This window comes from Mobula hypostoma, chromosome 24 (genome assembly GCF_963921235.1).
Source record: "Mobula hypostoma chromosome 24, sMobHyp1.1, whole genome shotgun sequence".
Lineage (NCBI taxonomy): Eukaryota > Metazoa > Chordata > Chondrichthyes > Myliobatiformes > Myliobatidae > Mobula > Mobula hypostoma.
Window position 1 is genome coordinate 43,667,773 of NC_086120.1, and position 25,335 is coordinate 43,693,107.

General features: G+C 41.3%; 1 protein-coding gene across 4 annotated transcripts in view; it reads left to right on the top strand.

The window, feature by feature from the left end:
* Nucleotides 1-25,335, top strand: part of LOC134337478 (casein kinase I) — a 157,201-nt gene that overhangs the window by 117,094 nt on the left and 14,772 nt on the right. For 3 of the 4 annotated variants that reach the window (XM_063032525.1, XM_063032526.1, XM_063032527.1), the window contains 4 exons: nucleotides 9,342-9,427; nucleotides 15,035-15,119; nucleotides 18,510-18,658; nucleotides 21,272-21,352. In XM_063032525.1, coding sequence (XP_062888595.1) covers nucleotides 9,342-9,427; nucleotides 15,035-15,119; nucleotides 18,510-18,658; nucleotides 21,272-21,352 — 401 coding nt within the window. The remainder of the gene's footprint in view (nucleotides 1-9,341; nucleotides 9,428-15,034; nucleotides 15,120-18,509; nucleotides 18,659-21,271; nucleotides 21,353-25,335) is intronic. The other variant, XM_063032528.1, reaches the window with a different exon arrangement.

The following is a 25,335-nucleotide window of genomic DNA, read 5'->3' on the forward strand; positions in this document are numbered from 1 at the left end:
AGAAGACAAACTGCAAATAAGAAAAACTAGTAATAATAATAATAATAATAATAATAATAAGTAAATAAAATTGAGAACATGAGTCCTTGAAAGTGATTCTGTAGGTTGTGGAATCAGTTCAGTGTTGAGGTGAATGAAGTTATCCATGCTGGTTCAGAATGCTAATGGATGAAGGGTAGTAAATGTTCCTGAACCTGGTGGTGCTCCAAGAGGACCATAACCTTGTGGTTTGGAAGTTTGTGTGTGCCTCAATGACCTAGAGAGCTTTGTTGGCTGAAGTGCAAGCTTTATGCTTTGGCTCTTGGTGGGGTGACCCATGGCAAACAGGTCAAAGGATAGAGACCGGACTAAGAGTGGTCCATCTGTCACCCAGGTTCAGGGGTTCAGCTCAGGGCTAACACCCTGACTGGTCAAACAGAATTATTACAGAAACAGCAATGAAGAATCCTTCGACATCTGAGTACGGTGATATCCTGAGTCTCCATCTGGAACTTGCATGACTGACAGTAGTGAAAACCGAAAGGAATTTACTGACACAGTGAAGGAAGCCCTGAACACCGCCGGAAATAGAGGACCTTCTTTACTGTCCTAAGGCTCTTGTACCTCCTTCACGACGGCAGCAGTGAGAAGAGAGGGTGACCTGAATGGTAGAGACCCTGATGAAAGGTTTTGGTCCGTAATGTTGACTGTTGGATGCTGTCTGACCTGTTGAGTTCCGCCAGCATTTTGTGTGTGTTGCACTTGATTTCCTGCGGATCTGTAGAATCTCTTGTGTTCCTGATGATGGGCACTGCTTTCTAATGGCAACACTCCTTGTAGATGTGGTGGGGAGGGCTTTTCCTGTGAAGGAACATAATGGATTTCTATCTTATTACTCTCATTATTGTGTTGAAGGTTAAATGATAGCCAGATCAAGCTTGTTAACATTCTCTCAATGTTTTATTATCCTGGTTGTGGCCGGCTACACTTGGAATAGAGACATCAAGACATATTCTGGTAACATCTTAAAGACAGAAGGTAATTGGACCTTGGGAATGAAAATAACTACCGCACATTTTTTGTTGTGATGGACCACAATGGCACCTAGTTTGCATATTTTTGTTCAGCACTCACAAAATGCTGGAGGAACTCTCTTGTGTTTGTATATTTTATTGTTTGATTTGTACTAAAATCTTTCTTTGGACAGGCATATAGTGTTTATCCCTAACTAGCATTTACTTGCATTACCAGGGAAGAAAAGGTCAATTGATCATCATGTGTTTTCTTGCAAGCAGAGTATTCCAATTCATTGTTTCATGAATGGAATAGTATAATGGGGTAATGAACACTACCCCTATAACTTTGCCTTGTTCACTCACTTGATCTGGTTGATTATGCTACGTTGTATTTAGAGACTTAATTCTAATTATTTATCAATTGAGATACAATGTGGAACAGACCCTTCTGGCCCTTTAAGCCGTGCCATCCAGCAATACCCCAGTTTAATCCCAGACTAATCACAGGACAATTTACAACGACCAGTTAACCTATCAACCAGTGCACCTTTGGACTGTGGGAGGAAACCGGAGCATCCGGAAGAAACCCACACGGTCACAGGAGAACGTACAAACTCCTTACATGCAGCGGCGGGAATTGAACCCTGGTCGCCTGTACTGTGAAACGTGCTAACTATAATTGAAATCATCTTCTCTTTTGGCCTTCCTTTCTTCCCCCACCCCTCCGCACCATGCCAGCACCTACCTCATACCTTTTTAACAACATCAATTAAGTCGCGTTCACCCATTTTCACTGGAAGAAACATTTGTATTTTCCACACAAGTTTTTATCCAGTCCAGAAACAGTTCATTGGAAATTTTCAAAGAATGAAGTAATACTGCGGAAATATCATGTTAAGTTTAGCACTGACTCTGTGAATGGCCCTTGTCTGATTGCCCATGTCATTTTCAGATTTTGATTCCCCAAGTTACCCCGGTTTAATTTATGCAAGCTAAACAGGTAAAAGTCACCTTGATCTTAAAAGCAGCTTTCATCATCATTTGTTTCAGTTCAGAGACCCAGCTACTATACTTCCATCTCATCTTGATCAGATAGCATAAGAAGTTATAACTTGTTGTTCAGTCTGTTCATTTCTGGATACCTCATTGCAGGAAGAATGTAGAAGCTTTAGAGAGGGTGCAGAGGCAATGTACCAGGATGCTACCTAGATTCGAGAGCATGTACTATGAAGATAGGTTGAGCAAACGAGGGCTTGCTTTTCTCTTTGGAGAGGAGGATGATGAGAGGTGACTTGATAGAGATGTAGAAGATGGTGAGATGTGTGATATTGTACAGCCAGAGATTTTTCCAAGTGGAAATGGCTAATACAAAGAGTTACAACTTTAAGCTGTTGGAAGGAAAGTATCAGGAGGGTGTCAGGCATGATTTTTGCAGAGTTGTAGTTGTGTGGAATGCGCTGCCAGGGATGGTAGTAGAGGCAGATACATTAGGAACATTTAAGGAACCCTTAGATAGGCTTTTGGAGGAAGGAAAGATTGAGGGCAATGTGGGAGGGAACTGTTAGATTGATCTCGAAGTAATTTAAAGGATTGGCACAACATTATGGACTGAATGGCCTGTGCTGTACTGTTCTAACAAAAAAAACACAAGATATAGATGGAGAATTAGGCCATTTGGCCCATCAATTCTGCTCTGCCATTTCATCATGGCTGATCCATTTTTATTCTCAGCCCCAATCTCCTGCCTTTTTCCCATATCCCTTCATGTCCTGACCAATCAAGAATCTATCAATCTCTGCCTTAAATATACATAAAGTCTTGGCCTCCACAACTGCCTGTGACAAAGAATTCTGCAGATTCACCATCTCTGGCTAAAGAAATTCCTCCTCATCTCCATTCTAAAAGGATGCCCCTCTATTCTGAGGCTGTGTCAATAGACAATAGGTGCAGGAGTAGGCCATTCGACCCTTTGAGCCAGCACCGCCATTCACTGTGATCATGGCTGATCATCCACAGTCAGTACCCTGTTCCTGCCTTCTCCCCATATCCCTTGACTCCGCTATCTTTAAGAGCTCTATCTAACTCTTCCTTGAAAGAATCCAGAGAATTGGCCTCCACTGCCTTCTGAGGCAGAGCATTCCACAGATCCACGACCCTCTGTGTGAAAAAGTTTTTCCTCAACTCAGTTCTAAATAGTCTACCCCTTATTCTTAAACTGTAGCGTCTGGTTCTGGACTCCCCCAACATTGGGAACATGTTTCCTGCCTCTAGCGTGTCCAATCCCTTAATAATCTTATATGTGTCCTCTGATCTTCGACTCTCCCACCATAGGAAACATCAAATGCTCTTCATAAGACAAGCCATTCAATCCTGGAATCATTTTCGTGGTCCTCCTTTGAACCCTCTCCAGTGTCAACGTATCCTTTCTGAGATGAGGGCCCAAAACTGCTCAAAATACGCCAAGTGAGGCCTCACCTGTGCTTCATAAAGCCTCAACATTACATCCTTGCTTTCTGGTCCTCTTGAAGTGAATGCTTACATCGCATTTGACTTCCTCATCACAAACTCAACCTGCAAATTAACCTGTAGGGAATCCTGCACAAGGACTGCTAAGTCCCTTTGCACCTCATATTTTTGAATTGACTGTTTGCTGGTCTGTGTTCTGCAGGATCAATACTATATTCTCAGTTCTCCATTGTTTGTTTTAACATTGTTTTTGAAAGCCCTTCTATAGTATTTCCACTCCTGGCAATGAGTTTAATTTTATTATGACTGGTATGTTGTTGTTGTTATCATCATCTCCCTTCACCATGAACTAAAGGTCTTGAGCTGAAAATTCAGTTAGCTGAACTTTGAGAACATTTAAAAAAAGATATGCTTACAAGACCTCCAGACAATAAAAGACTGTCAAACCTTTCACTTGACCCTAAATACTAAATCCTAAATGCACTTGGGATACAATTTCCTCACCAATAAATCGATTTTTTTAAATAGAGCTCAAAAATTTTTGTCTCCATATTTTCCCACTTTTTAGTGACAATCGGTACACGTCTGCCATACAAACAGTTAAAGTTACTACCAGACTTAATTGGATTATTTATGATTTGTTCTATAGTTAGATTTGAAGTGCAAACAGGAAAAAGAAACAAAATGTTCCAGAAAAGATGGGCGGCAGAAACTGGATGACTTGCCCTGCTTTCTTTGCCGTCTAGCCATGATTCACAATCATAGAGATTGGGTGATAATGGTACAAAATGCCGCTGTAAAATCTTTTGTTCTACTGATATATCAATCCAGTTGCAATAATATGCTCGTTCATTCATTTGTTATGTGCCATGTCATATGACATGGGCGATCGTGGTCTTTCCATGACCATAATTGTTCTTGACAAATTTTTCTATAGAAGTGGTTTGCCATTGTCGTCTTCTAGGCAGTGTCTTTACAAGATGGATGACCCCACCCATCATCAATACTTTTCAGAGATTGTCTGCCTGGCATCAGCGGTCGGATAACCAGGACTTATGATATGCACTAGCTGCTCATATGATCATCCACAACCTACTCCTATGGATTCATGTGACCCTGATCGGGGGGCTAAGCAGGTGCTACACCTTGCAAGGGTGACACACAGACTAGCAGAGGAAAGGAACACCTAACACCTCTTACGATACCCCACAACCCAATAATATGCACTTAAGCTAAAGCACAGAGCTAAACACCCTCTTCAGTTTAGATATTACATCTTTGGAGTCTAGATAGGAGTTTTTAAGAGAGGGTTTTACTGTCAGTGCCCACACTGATGTCAATAATTTATTCTTGCATCCTCTAGAACATTTTGCATAGTGTGACATGTTAGTCCATAATCACCTGTGAAAATTGTGAGAAAATATTTTAGCAGATTCCCTCAAAGTGTAGTATTAGTTGATTTGAATACTTTGTAGCTTTCTAGGAATGAAAGTCTACAAAATTATTTCGTCGTCATTATGTTTTCTTAATCTTTAGAAAGGTAATTAGCATAAATTGGGCAGGGTGTGGCTTCTAGAATGGCAACCTATGATGCAGAAGTAATCTCAACTAACTTTGATTTAATTGATCATCATAACTGATTTGTGGCCTTGAGTCAGTTGAAATAAATGTTTATTGTAGAATTATAATTTAAAGTATGTTTAGTTCTATAAACAAGTTTGGCCATTGGCAACTGTACCTTCTGTTTACATTTTAGCAGAAGTTTCACAACTGGTACAGAAGTGGTTGAATCTTGAACTCTCAATTTTTGTAGCTTCTTTCCATAACAAGAGATTGTTAAGCAAGATTTTAAACAAAAGATGATGAAACAAAATCTGTGCATGGGTGTTGGTTAATATATGGGTTGTTATGGACTGTGCATTGGTTAATGTACAGAAAATGTTGAATAGGACCAAATGGGTCATTTTTGCTTTGGGAGGTTGTGAAAAGTCAGTTGTGGTAAAGGTTGGTGACGGGGCTTTGGCTACTCACAATCTAGATCAATGATATAGATGAGAGGATCATATTTAATATATTCAAGCTAGTGATGAGAAAGCTGATTGGCAGTCAAGCCTGGCTGGGAATGCACAGAAACTTTGATATGAACTGAATGGATAAAGATATGGTATGAGGAATGGAATGTGGAAATTTGAAAGGTCATCCTTTCTGGATGAGAAAATAGAAAAGCTGTATTTTTTTGGTGTAAGACTAAATTGTTGATGTCCAAAGAGACCCGTATGGTTACAGTCCAAGGTGCCTACAGTATAGAAACAGGCCCTTTGGCCCATTTAGTCATTGATTAACTGTTACTGTACCTACTCCCACAGCCCTCCGTGCACTTATTCAAATTTCTCTGAAATGTTGCAAACTTGGAAAGAAAGCTGTTGCCAATGTAGCAGGTTCCTCCTCTCCACACAGCTGATGAATCCAAAGGAATGGCAGAGACCAATAGAGTTTAGCACAAAAGGCATCGCAGGAGTTGTCAGTCAGACAGACTGCCTTAGGGACTGCAACTCTGCAATTTTTCTTTGGGTTTGAGATCAGACCCATCCTCACCACATTCTACAGAGGTTGTATTGAGAGCATCCTGAGCAGCTGCATCATGGCCTGGTTTGGAAATTGCACCATCTCGGATCGCAAGACCCTGCAGTGGATAGTGAGGTCAGCTGAGAAGATCATCGGGGTCTCTCTTCCCACCATTACAGACATTTACACCACACACTGCATCTGTAAAGCAAACAGCATTATGAAGGACCCCACGCACTCCTCATATAAACACTTCTCCCTCCTGCCATCTGGAAAAAGGCACCGAAGCATTCGGGCTCTCACGACCAGACTATGAAACAGTTTCTTCCCCCAAGCCATCAGACTCCTCAATACCCAGAGCCTGGCTTGACACCCAACCTACTGCCCTCTACTGTGCCTACTGTCTTGTTTATTTATTTACCCCTCGATCGTGACCCCACTAAGGAGCACCAGGCCATTGTCTCCCACACTATCAACGACTTTATCCGCTCAGGGGATCTCCCATCCACTGCTACCAACCTTATAGTTCCCACACCCCGCACTTCCCGTTTCTACCTCCTACCCAAGATCCACAAACCTGCCTGTCCTGGCCGACCTATTGTCTCAGCTTGCTCCTGCCCCACCGAACTCGTTTCTGCATAGCTCGACACTGTTTTATCACCCCTTGTTCAATCCCTTCCGACCTATGTTTGTGACACTTCTCACGCTCTTAAACTTTTCGATGATTTTAAGTTCCCTGGCCCCCACCGCTTTATTTTCACCTTGGATGTCCAGTCCCTATATACTTCCATCCCCCATCAGGAAGGTCTCAAAGCTCTACGCTTCTTTTTGGATTCCAGACCTAATCAGTTCCCCTCTACCACCACTCTGCTCCGTCTAGCAGAATTAGTCCTTACTCTTAATAATTTCTCCTTTTGCTCCTCCCATTTCCTCCAAACTAAAGGTGTAGCTATGGGCACCCGTATGGGTCCTAGCTATGCCTGCCTTTTTGTTGGGTTTGTGGAACAATCTATGTTCCGTGCCTATTCTGGTATCTGTCCCCCACTTTTCCTTCGCTACATCGACGACTGCATTGGCGCTGCTTCCTGCACGCATGCAGAACTCGTTGACTTTATTAACTTTGCCTCCAACTTTTACCCTGCCCTCAAGTTTACCTGGTCCATTTCTGACACCTCCCTCCCCTTTCTAGATCTTTCTGTCTCTGTCTCTGGAGACAGCTTATCCACTGATGTCTACTATAAGCCTACTGACTCTCACAACTATCTGGACTATTCCTCTTCTCACCCTGTCTCTTGCAAAAACGCCATCCCCTTCTCGCAATTCCTCCGTCTCCGCCGCATCTGCTCTCAGGATGAGGCTTTTCATTCTAGGACGAGGGAGATGTCTTCATTTTTTAAAGAAAGGGGCTTCCCTTCCTCCACTATCAACTCTGCTCTTACACGCATCTCCCCAATTTCACGTACATCTGCTCTCACTCCATCCTCCCACCACCCCACTAGGAATAGGGTTCCCCTGGTCCTCACCTACCACCCCACCAGCCTCCGGGTCCAACATATTATTCTCTATAACTTCCGCCACCTCCAACGGGATCCCACCACTAAGCATATCTTTCCCTCCCCCCCTCTCTCTGCATTCCGCAGGGATCGCTCCCTACACAACTCCCTTGTCCATTCGTCCCCCCCATCCCTCCCCACTGATCTCCCTCCTGGCACTTATCCGTGTAAGCGGAACAAGTGTTACACATGCCCTTACACTTCCTCCCTTACCACCATTCAGGGCCCCAAACAGTCCTTCCAGGTGAGGCATCACTTCACCTGTGAGTCGACTGGGGTGATATACTGCGTCCGGTGCTCCCGATGTGGCCTTTTATATATTGGTGAGACCCGATGCAGACTGGGAGACCGCTTTGCTGAACATCTACGCTCTGTCCGCCAGAGAAAGCAGGATCTCCCAGTGGCCACACATTTTAATTCCACATCCCATTCCCATTCTGACATGTCTATCCACGGCCTCCTCTACTGTAAAGATGAAGCCACACTCAGGTTGGAGGAACAACACCTTATATTCCGTCTGGGTAGCCTCCAACCTGATGGCATGAACATTGACTTCTCTAACTTCCGCTAGGCCCCACCTCCCCCTCGTACCCCATCTGTTACTCTTTTTAATGCACACATTCTTTCTCTCACTCTCCTTTTTCTCCCTCTGTCCCTCTGAATATACCTCTTGCCCATCCTCTGGGTCACCCCCCCCCCCGTCTTTCTTCCCGGACCTCCTGTCCCATGATCCTCTCGTATCCCTTCTGCCTATCACCTGTCCAGCTCTCGGCTCCATCCCTCCCCCTCCTGTCTTCTCCTATCATTTTGCATCTCCCCCTCCCCCTCCAGCTTTCAAATCCCTTACTCACTCTTCCTTCAGTTAGTCCTGACGAAGGGTCTCGGCCTGAAACGTTGACTGCGCTTCTTCCTATAGATGCTGCCTGGCCTGCTGCGTTCACCAGCAAATTTGATGTATGTTGCTTGTTTATTTATTATTGTTTATTGTAGTGCCTGCACTGTTTTGTGCACTTTATGCAGCCCTGGATAGGTCTGTAGTCTAGTGTCGTTTTTGTGTTTTTTCTTACGTAGTTCAGTGTAGTTTTTGTATTGTTTCATGTAGCACCATGGTCCTGGAAAACATTGTCTCATTTTTCTATGTTCTGTACCAGCAGTTATGGTTGAAATGACAATAAAAAGTGTCTTGACTTGACTTGAGATTGTTTCTTCTCCTAAGATGAGCTGCCAGCCATGGCTGATAAGCCCCATCTGCATGATGCGACTGGTTTTTAAGGCACCAGTAACTGGCTTTTGCCTCTTCTGTCAGCAGAAATGGTTCTGTAGGGCTCAGTAGCTAAGTCACACATGAAGGCCAGGAGCTGGACATGGTTGTCAGAGGCTATTTGAGACACACGACATTGAGAGCATTTAGGAGGGAATGGGAGTTTATCCACATTACCACCCCACCTATAACAACTTTAAGGAAACTATTGGTTGGAAAAGACAAATGAGCAAACTGTCCTTTACACACAACAGATTGAGCATTTTTATGCTCAAATTCCTTATATTTCAATAAGTGAAACTTTGCTGAAAACTTGTACCTGGTTACCCTCTTTATTTTCTCCTAATCCCATCCAAAAAAAAATTAGGTAATGTGCAAAAAATGCAACAACTGCTAAAGTGACCAAGTTCCAACAATTCAATAATTTGCCAATACAGAAGCAAACTTTATTGAAGTAATTGAATTATATCAAATTAAGTAAATGTACTATTTTCTTTACAGAACAAAGTCGAAGAGATGACCTTGAAGCACTAGGTCACATGTTTATGTACTTCCTGCGTGGTAGTTTACCTTGGCAAGGTCTAAAGGTGAGCAATACTCCATCATAGCAGATTGTGGCTTCCATGATTCTTGATCATCTTTGCATTATTTCTATACTGGATTTTGTTAAACCCACTTTCTTTATGATATCGTTGTAATCATCATCATTTTGTGCCATATCATATGATGTAGGAGATCATGGTCTCATGATCATGATTGTTCTAGCAAAATTTTTCTACAGAAGTGGTTTTTCGTTACCGCCTTCTAGGCAGTGTCTACAAAGATGCGTGTCCTCAGTCATTATCATTACACTTCAAAGATTGTGTGCCTGACATCAGTGGATTGCATAACCAGGACTTGTGATATACACCAGCTGCTCATACGACAATCTACCACCAGCTCCGGTGGCTTCATGTGACCATGATCAGGGGTTGAAGTACGTGCTACATCTTGCCCAAGGGTGACCTGCCGGCTAGCAGAGGGAAGGAGCATCGTACACCTCATATGATGGAGCCCTGCCTTCACCCTGCCACCCAATCATTGTAATAGAATAATAAAGGGGACATTTGAAATATCAGTAAGCTATCAGGCTTTCAACCTCCATTGGAAAAAATTAAATAGTGATGAGAAGTTTTAAAGAATACTCAATTTTTCACATTTCTTTTCATCCCATGATCTTTTTAAATTGCCATCACATTACTTTCACTTCCTGGTATCCCCTAGCAGTAGCAATCTAGAATGAAGCCTCACTCTGGGGCAGTTCCAAGAATAAAACTGGATTCTATTTACTCTAATAAAATTGTATTATCTTGCTTTTTTATCACAGTTCATTTGTTTTATTGTGTGAATTAGACTTTGTAATTTTGAACTTTAAAATCTAGCATTAAATATATACTCACTGGCCATTTTGTTAGGTACAAGAGTAGAACCCTGTTTAGTAGATTAATTGGTCATTATAAATTATCCTGTGCTTAAAGATGGTGAATTGCTGAGTAGCGCAGTTCATTCACAAACACAAGGAAATCTGCAGATGCTGGAAATCCAAGTAACACACCTAAATGCTGGAGGAACTCAGCAGGCCAGGCAGCACCTATGGAAAAGAGTACAGTTGACGCCTCGGGCGGAGTCTCAGCCCATGGCTCATTGGGCTGGGAGGGCCTGTTCCACACTGCATTTCTAAATAAATAAATAACTCTTCTGCTGCTGGAGCCCATCCATTTCAAGGTTTGATGTGCTGTGCATTCAGAATTGCACTTCTGCACACCCCCAATGTAATGCATGATTACTTCAGCTGCTGTTACCTTCCTGTCAGCTTGAACCAGTCTGGCCATACTCTAATCTCTCTCTTTAACAAGGTGTTTGGACCCACAGAATTGCCACTCATTGGATGTTTTTGTTTTTCACATCATTCTTTGTAAACTCTAGAGACTGTTGTGTGTGAAAATACCAGGAGATCAGCAGTCTCTAAGATACCCAAACCATCCCATTTATCACCAACAATCATTCCATGGTCAAAGACACTTAGATCATATTTCTTCCCCATTCTGATGTTTTTTTTCTGAACAACTGAACCTCCTGACCATGTCTGCATGCTTTGATGTATTGAGGTGCTGTTGCATGTTTGGCTGATTAGATATTTGCATTAACGAGCCAGTGAACAGGTGTGCTTAATAAAGTGGCCACTGAGTGCAGCTATTATTTCACTGGGTAAGCTAACGTCAGTTCTGTTTTTCTCTGATCCTATTAGCCTTTGCATTAAATTATTGTCTTTTTTGTATTGAATGATTGATTCTGCCAAAATGAGTTATAAATCCTTTAATCCGATTTACATATTGCTAAATCGCTATTTATAAGATTCTACCGAGCAGGCTAGTGAACAATTTATTTTCAAAGTATGAATAATATCCTGGAACTACTTGAATAATTGATGGCACCTACGTTGTCAGTTTTGTGTTTTTGAATTTAACTATTTTTGAAGGTACAGTCTATAATGAATTTGTTAATTTTGTTATATATAATTATTGCAGCTGTGCTTAATTATTATTATCACATTTTCTGCCTCATGAGATTGCCCATGTCGTCTTTGTACATGAGTAATTCCTGCTCCTATCAATTAAGGTCCCCTGTCCTACTCATTCAATACCATGTGACAAAGCCTTTGTGCAATTTGGCCCCAAGTGGCAAGTAACATTTCTGCAGCATAGTTGTAAGGCATTCTCCTGTATAAAAGAGCATACCTACCTGAGATTCTAAATTCCAAGCATTACCGGTCTCTCGTGAAGGTTCTGAGGGGTTTCTGTTTGCCAGTAGTTTAACTGGACCAACCACACAAATGCTGTAGCTATGAGAAAAGCTTTGAAGCTGCTTACAGCTGATGCTCTGAATTTTCAAAGATTGCAGTAGAATGCTTGCGTAGTCTGGGTGTTTAATCTTTAGTACTTCTAAATACGGTAAATCATCAGTATCAGGAAGCAACACATGCAAAATGCTGGAGGAGCTCAGCAGATCAGGCCCCATCCATGGAAATGAATAAACAATCAGACCCTTCATCAGGACTGGAAGGAAAGGTGGAAGAAGCCAGGAAAAGGAGATGGGAGTGGGGATAAAGAGGGTAAGGAGTACAAGTTAGAAAGTGATAGATGAAGCCACCTGGTTGGGAAAGGCAGGATGAAGTAAGGTGGGTGTGAGATTGCGGCCAATTTAACTGGCAATCCACTTGTTCCATTATCTATTCAGTCCAAGCAACACACACAAAATGCTGGAGGAACTCAGCAGGAGCCTCCTTCTCCAGCCCTGTGTTTCTTTCACCAATCAACTTCCCAGCTCTTTACTCCACCCCTCCCCCTTCAGGTTCTACCTGTCACCCAGTGTTTCTCTCTCTCCTCCTCCATCTTTTAAATCCACTCCTCAGCTTTTTTTCTCCTGGCCTGCCAAGTTCCTCCAGCATTTTGTGTGTGTGGCTTGGATTTCCAGCATCTGCACATTTTCTCTTGTTTGTCAATTGAGTTTAAAATTGTTATTATAGCCACTTGGGAGTCATTACAGTAATTTGCCCTCTAGTTCTGAAATCTCAGCTACAGGAAAGGAAAAGAGCTGTATTCATTAATTTAATAAGGCAACTGTTACTGTAGTATGATTGTGTAGAGGTTGTATGTTTATCCTGATTACACCCCTTCCTTGCTCTTTCTTCCTCGTTTTTACTCAATGAATCCAGTACTCATATTTGTGCAGCTCTTTCACCTTCATTTCAGAGTATCCCAAAGCACTTTATGGAACTGAATTACTTTTTATTCATTTATACATTGTTGGAATTGCAGCCACTAGGTTAAACACAAACTGCAGTTACCAAGATCAGAATAACCACAACTTGTCATTAGTGATGAGGTTTAAATGAAAAATATATTGGTCAGGACAGAGATATGTTTTCTACAAACTGCTCAAAATGGAAATATTCTTTTCCATTTGTAAAAAAAAAACAGGATCAGGTTTATTATTACTGGCATGTACTGTGAAATTTGTACAGCAACAGTGCACTGTAATACCTAAAATATGCTGTAAGTTACAGTAAGAAATATTTTTTAAAACTCAATGCAAAAAGAGAGCGAAGTAAAGGGGTAGTGTTCATAGTCAGTTCAGGAATCTGACGGCAGAGGGGAAGGTGTTCCTGAAATGTTGAGTGTGCATTTTCAGTTCCTATTCCTCCTCCCTGGTGGTAGTAATGAGAAGATGGCACCTTTTCGATGATGAGGGTCTTTAATGATGGGTACCGCCTTCAGTCACCCTCTGATGGAGAGGGTTGTGCCTGTGATGGAGTTGGCTGAGTTGTCAACTCTCTGCAGGTCTGCGACAGATGGAGTTTTAGCTTAAAATGTCCTTTAAAATGACATCTTCAATAATGTAGCACTGGAGATTCGATCTCATCATTTGTGTGTTCAAGTGACTGGATTGGGATTCATTCGGTTGTAAAAATATACAGTCAGATGACATTAAACTTGTGCTTGATCTTGGTATTCCCTACTGTCCGTGGCTGTATTATCACCCTGTGCTATAGGGACTTTCAAGCGTACTATCCATCAAACTCTTCAAGAAAACCCAGTCGAAAATTATTTCAGCCTTAGCAGTACTTAAAAGACAAGATAATTTGACATTCTCTGCAGTTGTGTTGAGTGAGTAGGAGTTTGTTTTCCCTACTGCACCTGCAATTATGCCCAAAATAATTTCACTTTTGTTTTTTGGGCACTGACCAATTATCATTTCTCACAGGTTTCTGAAGTGAATTGAGTGAATCTCCTCATTTCATTCTCTCTCCTTAGAGCTAATGCATTTATATTACACAAGTTAGTGCTCACCTTCGCAAATATGTAATATTCCTCCCCCCCTCCTTTAATACCAAAAATAATCTCTGATCTTATTCTGCATGGAGATCGGTGATCAGTGGTGTGCCTCAGGGTTCTGTTCTGGGACCCCTACTCTTTGTGATTTTTATAAATGACCTGGATGAGAAAGTGGAGGGATGGGTTAGTAAATTTGCTGATGACACAAAGGTTTGGGGTGTTGTGGATAGTGTGGAGGGCTGTCAGAGGTTATAGTGGGACATTTATAAGATGCAAAACTGGGCTGAGAAGTGGCAGATGGAGTTCAACCCAGGTAAGTGTGAGGTGGTTCATTTTGGTAGGTCAAATATGATGGCAGAATATAGTATTAATGGTAAGACTCTTGGCAGTGTGGAGGATCAGAGGGATCTTGGGGTCCGAGTCCATAGGACACTCAAAGCTGCTACGCAGGTTGACTCTGTGGTTAAGAAGGCATACGGTGCATTGGCCTTCATCAATCATGGAATTGAATTTAAGAGCCGAGAGGTAATGTTGCAGCTACATAGGACCCTGGTCAGACCCTGCTTGGAGTACTGTGCTCCATTCTGGTCACCTCACTACAGGAAGGACATGGAAACCATAGGAAGGGAGATTTACAAGGATGTTGCCTGGATTGGGGAGCAGCCTTATGAGAATAGGTTGAGTGAACACAGTCTTTTCTCCTTGGAGCAATAGAGGATGAGAGGTGACCAGATAGAGGTGTACAAGATAATGAGGGGCATTGATCGTGTAGATAGTCAGAGGCCTTTCCCCGGAGCTAAAGTGGCTAGCATGAGGGCACAGTTTTAAGGTGCTTGGAAGTAGGTACAGAGGAGATGTCAAGGGTAAGTTTTTTACGCAGAGAGTGAAGAGTGTGTGGAATGAGCTGCCGGCAATGGTGGTGGAGGCGGAAATGATAGGGTCTTTTAAGAGACTCCTGGATAGGTACATGGAGCTTAGAAAAACAGAGGGCCATGGGTAAGCCTAGGACATGTTCGGCACAGCTTTGTGGGCCGAAAGGCCTGTATTGTGCTGTAGGTTTTCTATGTTTCTATTACACAAGAAAATAAAGATGCATCTAATATTCTGCATATCTGCAATGAGTAAAGTCTTGTTTAACGATGAGTTCCATTTTCGTTTCAGTTACACTTTAGCCATCACAAAGCCCAGGTAATCTTTTAGCACATTTCTGTGGAACATGCCGTAGGAAACCTTATATAATCGTGTGTATTATAACGTATTTGTCAAGTGTCATATTGTTTTTGTTTTTAATTTAGTGCTCCTATTTTTTCTCTGTTATAGGCTGACACATTAAAAGAAAGATATCAGAAAATAGGTGACACCAAACGAGCTACCCCAATTGAAGTCTTGTGTGACAATTTCCCAGGTATGAAACCTTTCTTCTTTGAATCTAATTTGACCAGAAGGCAGCTTTATGTTAACATGGCACTTTTTACTGTGTCTCTCCCAGTGATTCACAGACAATTAGCTACTTTAGAGTCCTGATGTTGTTATATTGTGCAAAGTAAAATCTGACAGACATGATTAGATAAAGACTGCTTAATTCATTTTATTTTGGCTAAGAGATTATATGAGAAAGTTCTTTATATAGTCCCACGGCAACTTTACAATCCACCCAATGGTAGATACAGTACATTTTCAGTTTCTTATCTTTCAAATGTTTATAATTCAATTGCAGGGGTCACTGGAACTTTATAGCCCACTCCGGTTAAATCACAAATGATTTGTACTTCATCTGCATCTACTTTACTTTTGTAAGCCTCTGTGTTTTGATTTGGTCTCAGAGGCATTTCAGGAAGATATTGTCACAAAGTGAATGACCAGTTACAGCTTTGTTTGTTTAATTTCCCAAGCAGTAAAGCTGATCAACCCTTCTACCCACTAACCCACCCCTCCACACCCCCCACCATCTTTATCATTTCCTGTCAGAGTCACTTTATGTATGTACAACATTCTTGTGTCTAACATCACTTTATGTACATAATCTACAATCAATCTATGTATATAACCTCCTTATGTATTTATATATTATTTATTGTTTTTTATTATTGTATTCATTGTCTTAGAGTTTTTTTGTGCTGCATCAGATCTGAATTAACTATTATTTAATTTTCCTTTACACTTGTGACTTGGAAATTACATTAAACAGTTTTGAAGTCTGTCTTGTGTCCCTCTCTGGATTATGTTCCCAACTACATAACTTGCCAGGGCAATCCCTTGTCTGTTTATTATGCAGTGAAAAGTCTCCAGATATCTCAATTGGTACCGTCCTGCCAAATAGGGTATTTATTTATTATCCCTTTTTTCTAACATCCACCTTCTAATAAATTTCCCAATTCAGTCAGTATATTGTTTCCAATTGCATATTTTGATTTTTGCTAACAATTTCTCATTTTGAATTATGTTGAAAGCCTAAAAGACAGTTCATGTAAAAATGCCATTTCCTACTATCTAAGGTACATTCTCAAAAATGAGGTCCAGCTAAGTTGGTTAAAACTGGCTTTGTCCATTACAAATCCACGTTCTCTCTCTGTGAGCAAATTGTACATGTCTGAGTGGTCTGTCTAGAACAGCGGTTCCCAACCTGTGGTCTGTGGACCTCTTGCTTAGTGATATTGGTAAAAGGTAAAGGTAAAGTTCCTCCCCCTGCCTTTTTGGCACATCAGGTGGCAACCTTGCCGTTTCTTTAGTGTTTTGTCTGTTTTACAAGACCGAGTTGCTAGCTTGACGCTCAACACAGCCCAGGTGAAAGTCGTGCAAGGAGCCAGCCAGACTCGAGCCCAGAACCTCTGGCACCCTCTGGGTGAGGATGCCACTGCGCCACCAGCAAAGAGTAATGGTATTGGTCAAAGGTTAGGCAGTTAAGTTCAGACTGTCAGCAGAAGGTAATTACTGTGAACCAATGCGACATTGTAAAGATCAGATTTTGTCAGGTCTGTTCATTTGATTTTCTTAAGAAATATTTTTTCCCCATTACAGTTTCAGTTCTAACTAAACATGAAACATAAATCCTGTTGGGTATAACTTAAGATGCAAATTGAATACCTGCTTTGAAGAATCTGAAAAGAAAACAATGGGTTGCAATTATATCCAGGAAGGCTCGGTTATATTAACTCCTGAATTAGGACATGCACCGAAAGGGATCCATATGCATCTTCTTCACAATTAACGTATTAAAATAATTATGCATAGGGACAAATAAAAAGCATCTAAGATGCATCATGAGCCAGTATGATCTATTTGTTGCATATACTTAAATGATATTGGATCGATTGTGAGAATTGGCAAGTGTGCATGCAGCTGATTGATCGCAGTTGAATCGAGTGGGGCTGTTATGTGCAGGTGGCACTCTCTTCTGGGGCGAGCTTTTGAATGTGCATGTTTTCATCTCAGCAGGCTCGGATTGTCGCTCCACACTGTAAGTTACCCAGCGTGCACTGATAATAGAGTACGGTTGCAAGAAAAGGTTTGTGATCCCTTTGCAATTATCTGGTTTTCTGCATTAATTACTCTTAAAATCTGGTCTGCTCTTCATCTAAGTCACAATACTAGACACACAATCTGCCTAAATTAATAACACCAGAACAGCTCTCCCTAGGAAAGGAAGTCCTGCAAAAATCACACGTAGTGTGCATGCTGAGGGAGGTGAGAAAGAACCCAAGGGTAACAGCAAAATACCTGCAGAAATCTCTAGAACTTGCTAAAGTCTCTGTTCATGTGTCCACTATAAGAAAAACACTGAACAAGAATGACGTTCATGGAAGGACACCACAGAGGAAACCACTGCTCTCCAAGAAAAACCTTGCTGTACATCTCAAGTTTGCAACGACCAGCTGGATGTTGCACAACACTTCGGGGACAATGTTCCGTGGACAGATGAGACAAAAGTTGAACTTTTTGACAGAACTGCCCACCACTATGTTAAGAGGAAAAAGGGCACTGCACACCAACACCAAAACCTCATCCCAACTGTGAAGCACGGTGGAAGGAGCATCATGGTTTGGGGCTGTTTGCTGCCTCAGGGCCTGGACAGTTTGCACTCATTGAGAGAACGATAAATTCAAAATTGTATCGAGACATTTTACAGGAGAATGTCAGGGTAGAGGTCCGTCACCTGAAGCGTAATAGAAGTTGGATGACGCAATAAAACAATGATCCGAAACACAAGAGTAAATCAACAACAGAATGGTTTAAAAGGAAGAAAATTTATGTTTTGGAATGGCCAAGTCAGAGTCTGAACATTAACCCAATTGAGATGCTGTGGCATGACCTGAAGAGTGCTGTGCATGCAAGGTATCCCAGAAATATTGATGAACTGAAACATTTTTGTATGGAGGAATGATCTAAAATTCCTTCTAGCCATTGTGCAAGTCTGATCAGCAGCTACAGGAAATGTTTGATGGTGATTATTGCTGCTAAAGGTGGTTCTACCGGTTATTAAAGACAAGGGTTCACATACTTTTCCAAAAGTCCAATAGTTTGTGTGTTATTAGTTTAAGCAGATTGTATTTGTTATTGTGACTTAGATGAAGATCAGACTATATTTTGAGTAATTAATGCAGAAAACCAGGTAACTGCAAAAGGTTCACAAACTACTTCCTGCATCTGTAACTCGGGGGTGGGGGGGACATTTAATTTTCCTACTCTGTTTTCATTCTTGCTCTGTGCATACATAACAAATACTTGTACATATTACTAAGGTTATTTGTAAATATTTTGAAGTACAAAATTTGATTTTATTTCCCTTTTTTTACAGAAGAAATGGCAACGTACCTCCGCTATGTACGAAGACTTGATTTTTTTGAAAAACCAGACTATGAATATCTGAGAAAACTCTTCACAGACTTGTTCGATAGGAATGGCTTTGTGTTTGATTATGAATATGATTGGGTTGGCAAACCATTAGTAAGTATATTACAAATTTTGAATGGCCTATCAAATTTTTAAACCATCTCTTGTGCTCTGAATCTTTTAAAAGCAGCAAAGAAAAATCCAGTCATTTAATGTTGGTGTTCCTTGGGGAGAAGAAAATCATGACCACGAGTTTCAATCCTTAATTGATTTGAGCTGTATACTTGGGGCTCAACTAATTAAATGGGAAGAAACCAAGATGTACAGAGTAGGAAGTCACCAAAAATAACACCTGTTATTTGTTGAGATGATGAATTTTAGCATGCGAATGGATTTGCATTTGAATGTACACGGTGACCTCACTAATAGGTACCTCCCGAATGTTTGTTGTTTTCTGCTACTGCAGCCCGTCCACTTCAAAGTGCGACTTGTTATGCTGTTCTGTACACCACCTGTAACACGTGGTTATTTGACTCACTGTTACCTTCCTGTCGGCTTGAACCAGTCTGGCCATTCTCTTTTGATGTCTCTCATTAACGAGGTGTTTTCATCCACAGAACTATCACTCACTGGATGTTTTTTTGTTTCTCGCACTATTGTCTGTAAACTCTAGAGACTTGTGTGTGAGAACCCCAGGAGATTTGCAGTTTCTGAGATACTCAAACCACCCCGCCTGGCACCAACGATCATTCCACCATTGAAGTCACTTAGATCACATTTCTTCCTCCTTCTGAAGTTTGTTCTGAATTGATTACTTGATGATTAAACACCAGTCTTCGATCCTTGTGGAACAACCCTCATTGCTAATGAGATTGTCCACATGAAGTTTAAATTGAGTTTCATGTTTGTAGTTGAATAATGCATCATCCTGTTGTCAAGATTCACGTATTATTGCTACTTTGGCAATGTACAGAGAAGAATCGATGTACATGGGAATGCCATCAAGGAACGGTTGGAAGGTTGGTGCATTCAAGGATTTTAACAAATATGGATGCTGTACCCCGGCCTACCACATAAGGGATGTTAAGTCTGATGTACACCACCCCCCTGAACAAAGTGAAAACTAGATTGGTGTTGTCAATCCAGATTAACAGTTGACCTGTAGGTTTCCTGAGAGGCAGGAATTACAGCCCTAACAGTATTGCCTGTTAATTTTACTTAGAGACACAGCATGGTAAGAGGCCCTTTTGGTCCAGTGAGCCTGTATCATCCAGTCACAATCATGTGACCAATTAACCTACTAACCTGTATGTCATTGGAATGGGTGAGGAAACCAGAGCAGTTGGAGGAAACCCATGTGGTCACAGGGAGAGCGTACAAACTCCTTACAGACAGCGGCAGGAATTGAACCAAGCTCGCTAGCATTGTGAAGCAATGCACTAACCACTTTGCTACCATGCAGCCCAGAGCCGCCCGTGTCAGTGGAAGAATCACCCAAAACAATTATTTTTTTTCACCAGTGTGTTGGTGGTTGCAGTGAGCACTACCTGCAAAATGCACTGCAGGTCATTCCAGCAGCATGTCTGTAATTGTTGCTGATTACACCCCGCCCCTCCCCCCATTTCATATTTTAATCAGAATTCTGTCTACCTCTTGTAGATTACTTGAGTACATAAACTGAGGTCATTCAGTTCCCCTGAGGTTCTTTCAAGCTGCAATCCATTCATGTAACTTTTCTTTGAATCTTTGGCAAGATTACTGCCTTCCTCTCAAGTTCCTGCATAGCATTTCTGCATGTATTTATAAACATACTTTACTGTAACCTGAAGTGAATTTAAACCATTATTCAACCTAGTTCAATGTATTCTCTTTCTGGATCCAGTCCTGCACCATCCCTTTGAAGGCTTCATCCAAGGTTTTTTAGACCTTCCTCATGGCCTCTAAATCTTGCTTCCTGTGAGATTCTTGGGATCTACTGTTCATGCTTTGGTCGTGGGGGTCAGTGTAGTATTCTTGGTGTGGCCTGACCAGAGACAGGCTTAATATCACAGGCATATTTTGTAAATTTCTGGTAAGATGACGACACGTTCAGATGCAGCCACCTCTCAGAAGCCAACCAAAGGTGTTCTTGTCTTTTTTTTTTAATGTCTTTTTTACGCTCACAAGACAATGCTGGACATTAAGAACTTCAAGTACAGCAGGTCTATCCCATCAGCGATCTACTCTTTGGCATGGAAGCTGGACTTGATGACCTGACAAACGATCGCAGCTTAAAACGTCGACTGTTTATTCATTTCCATAGATACTGTCTGACCTGCTGAGTTCCTCCAGCATTTTGTGTGTGTTACTCTGGATTTCCAGCATCTATTGTGTTATAGACTAGTGTAGCTCAGTGCTGTTGTCCTGCAGTGAGTGGGCATAAGCAGTCTAGAATGTACTTTTATTCCTTACTAGGTGTTATTGGCATTCTCTGTCTTAGTTTGGTACTATTATATTGTTCTTTCTGTGCTTCATATTTTGTGTGTCTATTAATTTATTCTTTCATTTTCCTGTTTCAAGGGTGTTTTCACCCCAGGCATGATGCTGATTAATACAAGCTAGCTGGATCTCCAGTTGTTTAATATACTCTAATGAGAAAAAGCTGTTTCAATGCGGCTCAAGGAAACAACAGAAACGTTTTGTAATGTGACTTTTTGTTTTCCCTACCCCCAACCCCATTGACTTCAGCCAACTCCAATCGGTTCAATCCACGCTGACATACCACTGTCACCACCCAACCGAGACAAAGCACCACAACTAACCAAACAGGTACGCACTTGAATGATTTAATCAGAAACGGGAATTCTGTGAAATAACTGTAATGTTTAGGAAATGTGAAAATGACCAAGTAGGTATTATTCAAATAACTGCCAGCAAATGTTTTGGTATAATCTCAAGACAGCAGTTTAAAATCTGCACCCTTTGACAACCTTGTGCACAATAAAATAAAATACGTCTAAAATAATTGAATTGACTTTATTTCTTACATCCATCACAAACGTGAGGAGTAAAAATCTTTACGTTACATCTCCGTCTAAATGTGCAATTTATAATAATTTGTAATAGGTAGTATGCACAACGAGGCAGTCAATATAACCCAGAAATACAATTGTATCAGCGTGAATTAATCAGTTTGATGGCCTAGTGGAAGAAGCTGTCCTGAAGCTGGTTGGTCCTGGCTTTAATGCAACGGTGCTGTTTTCCAGATGGGAGCAGCTGGAACAGTTTGTGGTTGGGGCGACTGGTTCCCGATCCTTCAGGCCCTTTTTATACACCTGTCTCTGTAAGTGTCCTGAATAGTGGGAAGTTCACATCTACAGATGTTCTGGTCTGTCCGCACCACTCCCTGCAGAGTCTTGCGATCGAGGGGAGTACAGTTCCCATACCAGGCAGTGATGCAGCCAGTCAGGATGCTCTCAATTGTGCCCCTGTAGAAAGTTCTTGGGATTTGGGGGCCCATACCAAACTACTTCAACTGTCTGAGGTGAAAGAGGCACTGTTGTGCTTTTTTCATCACATAGCCGCTATGTACAGACCACGTGAGATCCTCAGTGATGTGTATGCTGAGGATGGAGTGTCATGGGAAGGGTGTGGGTCAGGTGGCAGAGAAGAAGTGCCAGGGCTGGGCGGGGTGGCATGGGTGGGAGCACACACAACCTTGAAACACCAGGCAAGGTCACTTGATTCCAGACAATTGGTTTATTGGTCATTACAAATGAGTCCATGGTCAGATCAGCCATGATCTTATTGAATGACAGAGCAGGCTCAACGGGCCTGATGGCTTACTCCTGCTTCTATTTCTTATGTTCTTATGTATAGGATGTCTCTCTGGTGCTTCCCACTCCCTCCCTTCTCTCTTCCCCTTTTTGCAACCATGATTCCCTCTCCCTGCCCCCCTTCCCACTCTCAGTCCACAATAGAGACCCAGATCAGAATCAGGTTTATCATCACTCACAATTGACATGAAGTTTCAAGCAAGATCTACAGATGCTGGAATTCAAAGCAACTTGGACTCGGCATGAAACCTTGACTGTTTGCTCTTTTGCATAGATGCTGCCTGGCCCGCTCCGAGTTCTTCCAGCAGTTTGTGTGTGTGACATGAATTTATTATTTTTCTTTTTATTGCAGCGGTACAGTGCGATGCATAAAATTACTGCTGTACTGTGCAAGTGTGCCTAAGACTTTTTGCACAGTGCTATATGTTACTCTGTTATAATTGTAGCTTAATGGTACAGAATCACAATACTTTTAAAAGCAGAAGGAAGCCATCCGGCCCACTTTGTGTGAACTTCATCCCCCAAAGCTATTCCTTTCCTGTCCTTGTTATTGCATATCAAGGCTCCTCTAAATTGGAGGTTCCCAGCCTGGGCTCCATGGACCCTCTGTTAATAGTAGAGGTACGTGGCACAAAGAAAGGCTGCAATCCCTTGCTGTAAATGGTTTGATCAGACAGAGTTCCAGATCCCTATTGTCATTAGGGTGGAGGAAAACCATCTTCAGTTTTCCCTCTGTTTCTTTAACTTAAATCTATCACCTGTAGATATTAACAAGTCTGGTAAAGGAAACCTGTCATAATTTTTTTTTAATTTTATAAAAATCAGTTAAGTTTTAAAGGAAACACCACCTCATTTTAGCCAACCCTTTCTAGCTTTGCGAACATTCTCTTGAATCTCCTTTTGTTCCATTACATGTGCAGTACAATGCAAGAAGTACAATTCTCTACTGTGTTCTAGCAGTGAGCCGACCAAGGTGATCTAGATTTCTGGCAAAATACTAGTACGTTAATAGAAAACTTATGTGCATGAAATTATCTTTGTTAAAAGATGTAGAAATGAGATAACTTGAATCCTCACAGCTGTAGTGAGACTCTGCCATAGTGTAGTGGGTAATATTAAAGCAGTGTTGCCTACACAAGGAGCAAATTAAAATATTTGTTGATACTGAAAATCAGAAGTGCAAAAGCACTTGAAATAATGGGGTCTGGTGACATCTGTGGAGAGAGAAACACTAGTGTTTCAAGTTGAAAATCTTGTATTGGAACTGGAAAATGTGTGAGATAACACACAAAATGCTGGAAGAAATCAGCAGGTCGGGCAGCATCTATAGAGAGGAATAAACAGTTGACATCTTGGCCCATAATGTTAAGTACTTAATCCCCCCCCCCCCAATAGATGCTGCCTGACCTGCTGAGTTCCTCTACCTTTTTGTGTGTGTTTCTCTAAATTTCCAGTATCTGCAGAATCACTTGTGAGACAAGTTTTGTCAAGTACAGATGCAGGGACTATGAAAGGGAAGAAAGTGGTATAAAGGAATTTCTGATAGGGTGGAAGGCAAGAGAGATTAAATATTTGTATATTATCAACAAAAGGGAGAACTCAGGGCTCTGTTGATCATGATGGAGGGAAGACCACGATGAAGGAAAAACAAAAATATCTTGGTAATACTGATGTCATCAGAACAAATATAATAGAGCTGAAGAAATAGAGAATAGAGTACAGTTTGTACAGGAATCAAAGTAACAGGAGGTGCCATCCCAACGATTGTTGGAGTCATTAGTTTTATTGAATACTTGTCACTAATCTGTATCACGTTGCAGGATTTGAAAAAGGGAGAGAAAGATTCCGAGTTCCACCAGGTGAAAATGCAGAGCTGAAAACTTTATATTCTGTGCAGGAACAGAAAATAGTGTTGATGGTCATCAAAGCTATGAGGGAAAAATGGTGCCACAGAGACCGGAATCAGAGCCTGTTCCTGGGAAGTTGTGTATAAAGCAGTTTTAGAATGGCTGATGAATAAACCAGGGTGGCACAATGGTCAGGTTGTCTGTTGAAATCAAAGAGAAAGGTAATTTTATGGTAACTCATCATTGGAGGGTTTAGATTAATGTTGGTAGTTATCGCATCCTCTGAAATAGAGAAGTTGAAATTCAGGAAGGAAAAGAAGAATTGGTTATTGCATGACCATGACATCATCTTTTTCTTTTAATACTAGTTCATAATGTTTGCAGGCTGCTTTGTTTTGAACAGTGGTATTTGCTGCAACCTTCTTTCTCTCTTAGTGTATCTGTATGTTTGGTTTAGATGATGAAAAGTTTGTGAAGAGAAACTATTGAACATGTAATGGAATATTAAAATGAGCTTTGCATTTGTTAAAGTTTTCATTGGATCACTTAATTATTACACAGGTCTGTGACATGCGTCCGATAATGCTTCACTCATTCATGAGCAATTCCGTGCATAGTGTTTGAATTTGAGCGTTGCTGTGGTTTTAACTTAATTCAAAGTGATTTTAAAATCAAATGACAGCATCAGGACAAAAGCCTCATTTTACCTTGTTGATACTGAGTTACTCTGTGTGAACTTTATTGCAGAACGCATCAGGATGAGAAAATAAGCTGCACCCTGAACTAAAACTACTTCTAATTGTAGATAGAGATGAGCAAAAATAATGGCTTGTACACAACTCCAACATTAATCTTGGTTACTGTAATATAAACAATGAATATATTTAAAGATAAAAATTAGCTTCATTTGTCACATTCATCAAAATATACATTTGATTTACATCAACTCAAATCAGCAAGGATTATACTGGGAAGCCCACAAGTGTCGACACGCTTCCGTGACCAACATAGCATGCTCACAACTTGCCAACCGTAACCTGTGTGTCTTTGAAATGTGAGAGGAAACCAGAGCATCTAGGGGAAACCCACGTGGTCATGGGGATAACATCAAACTCCGTGCTTTGTGATG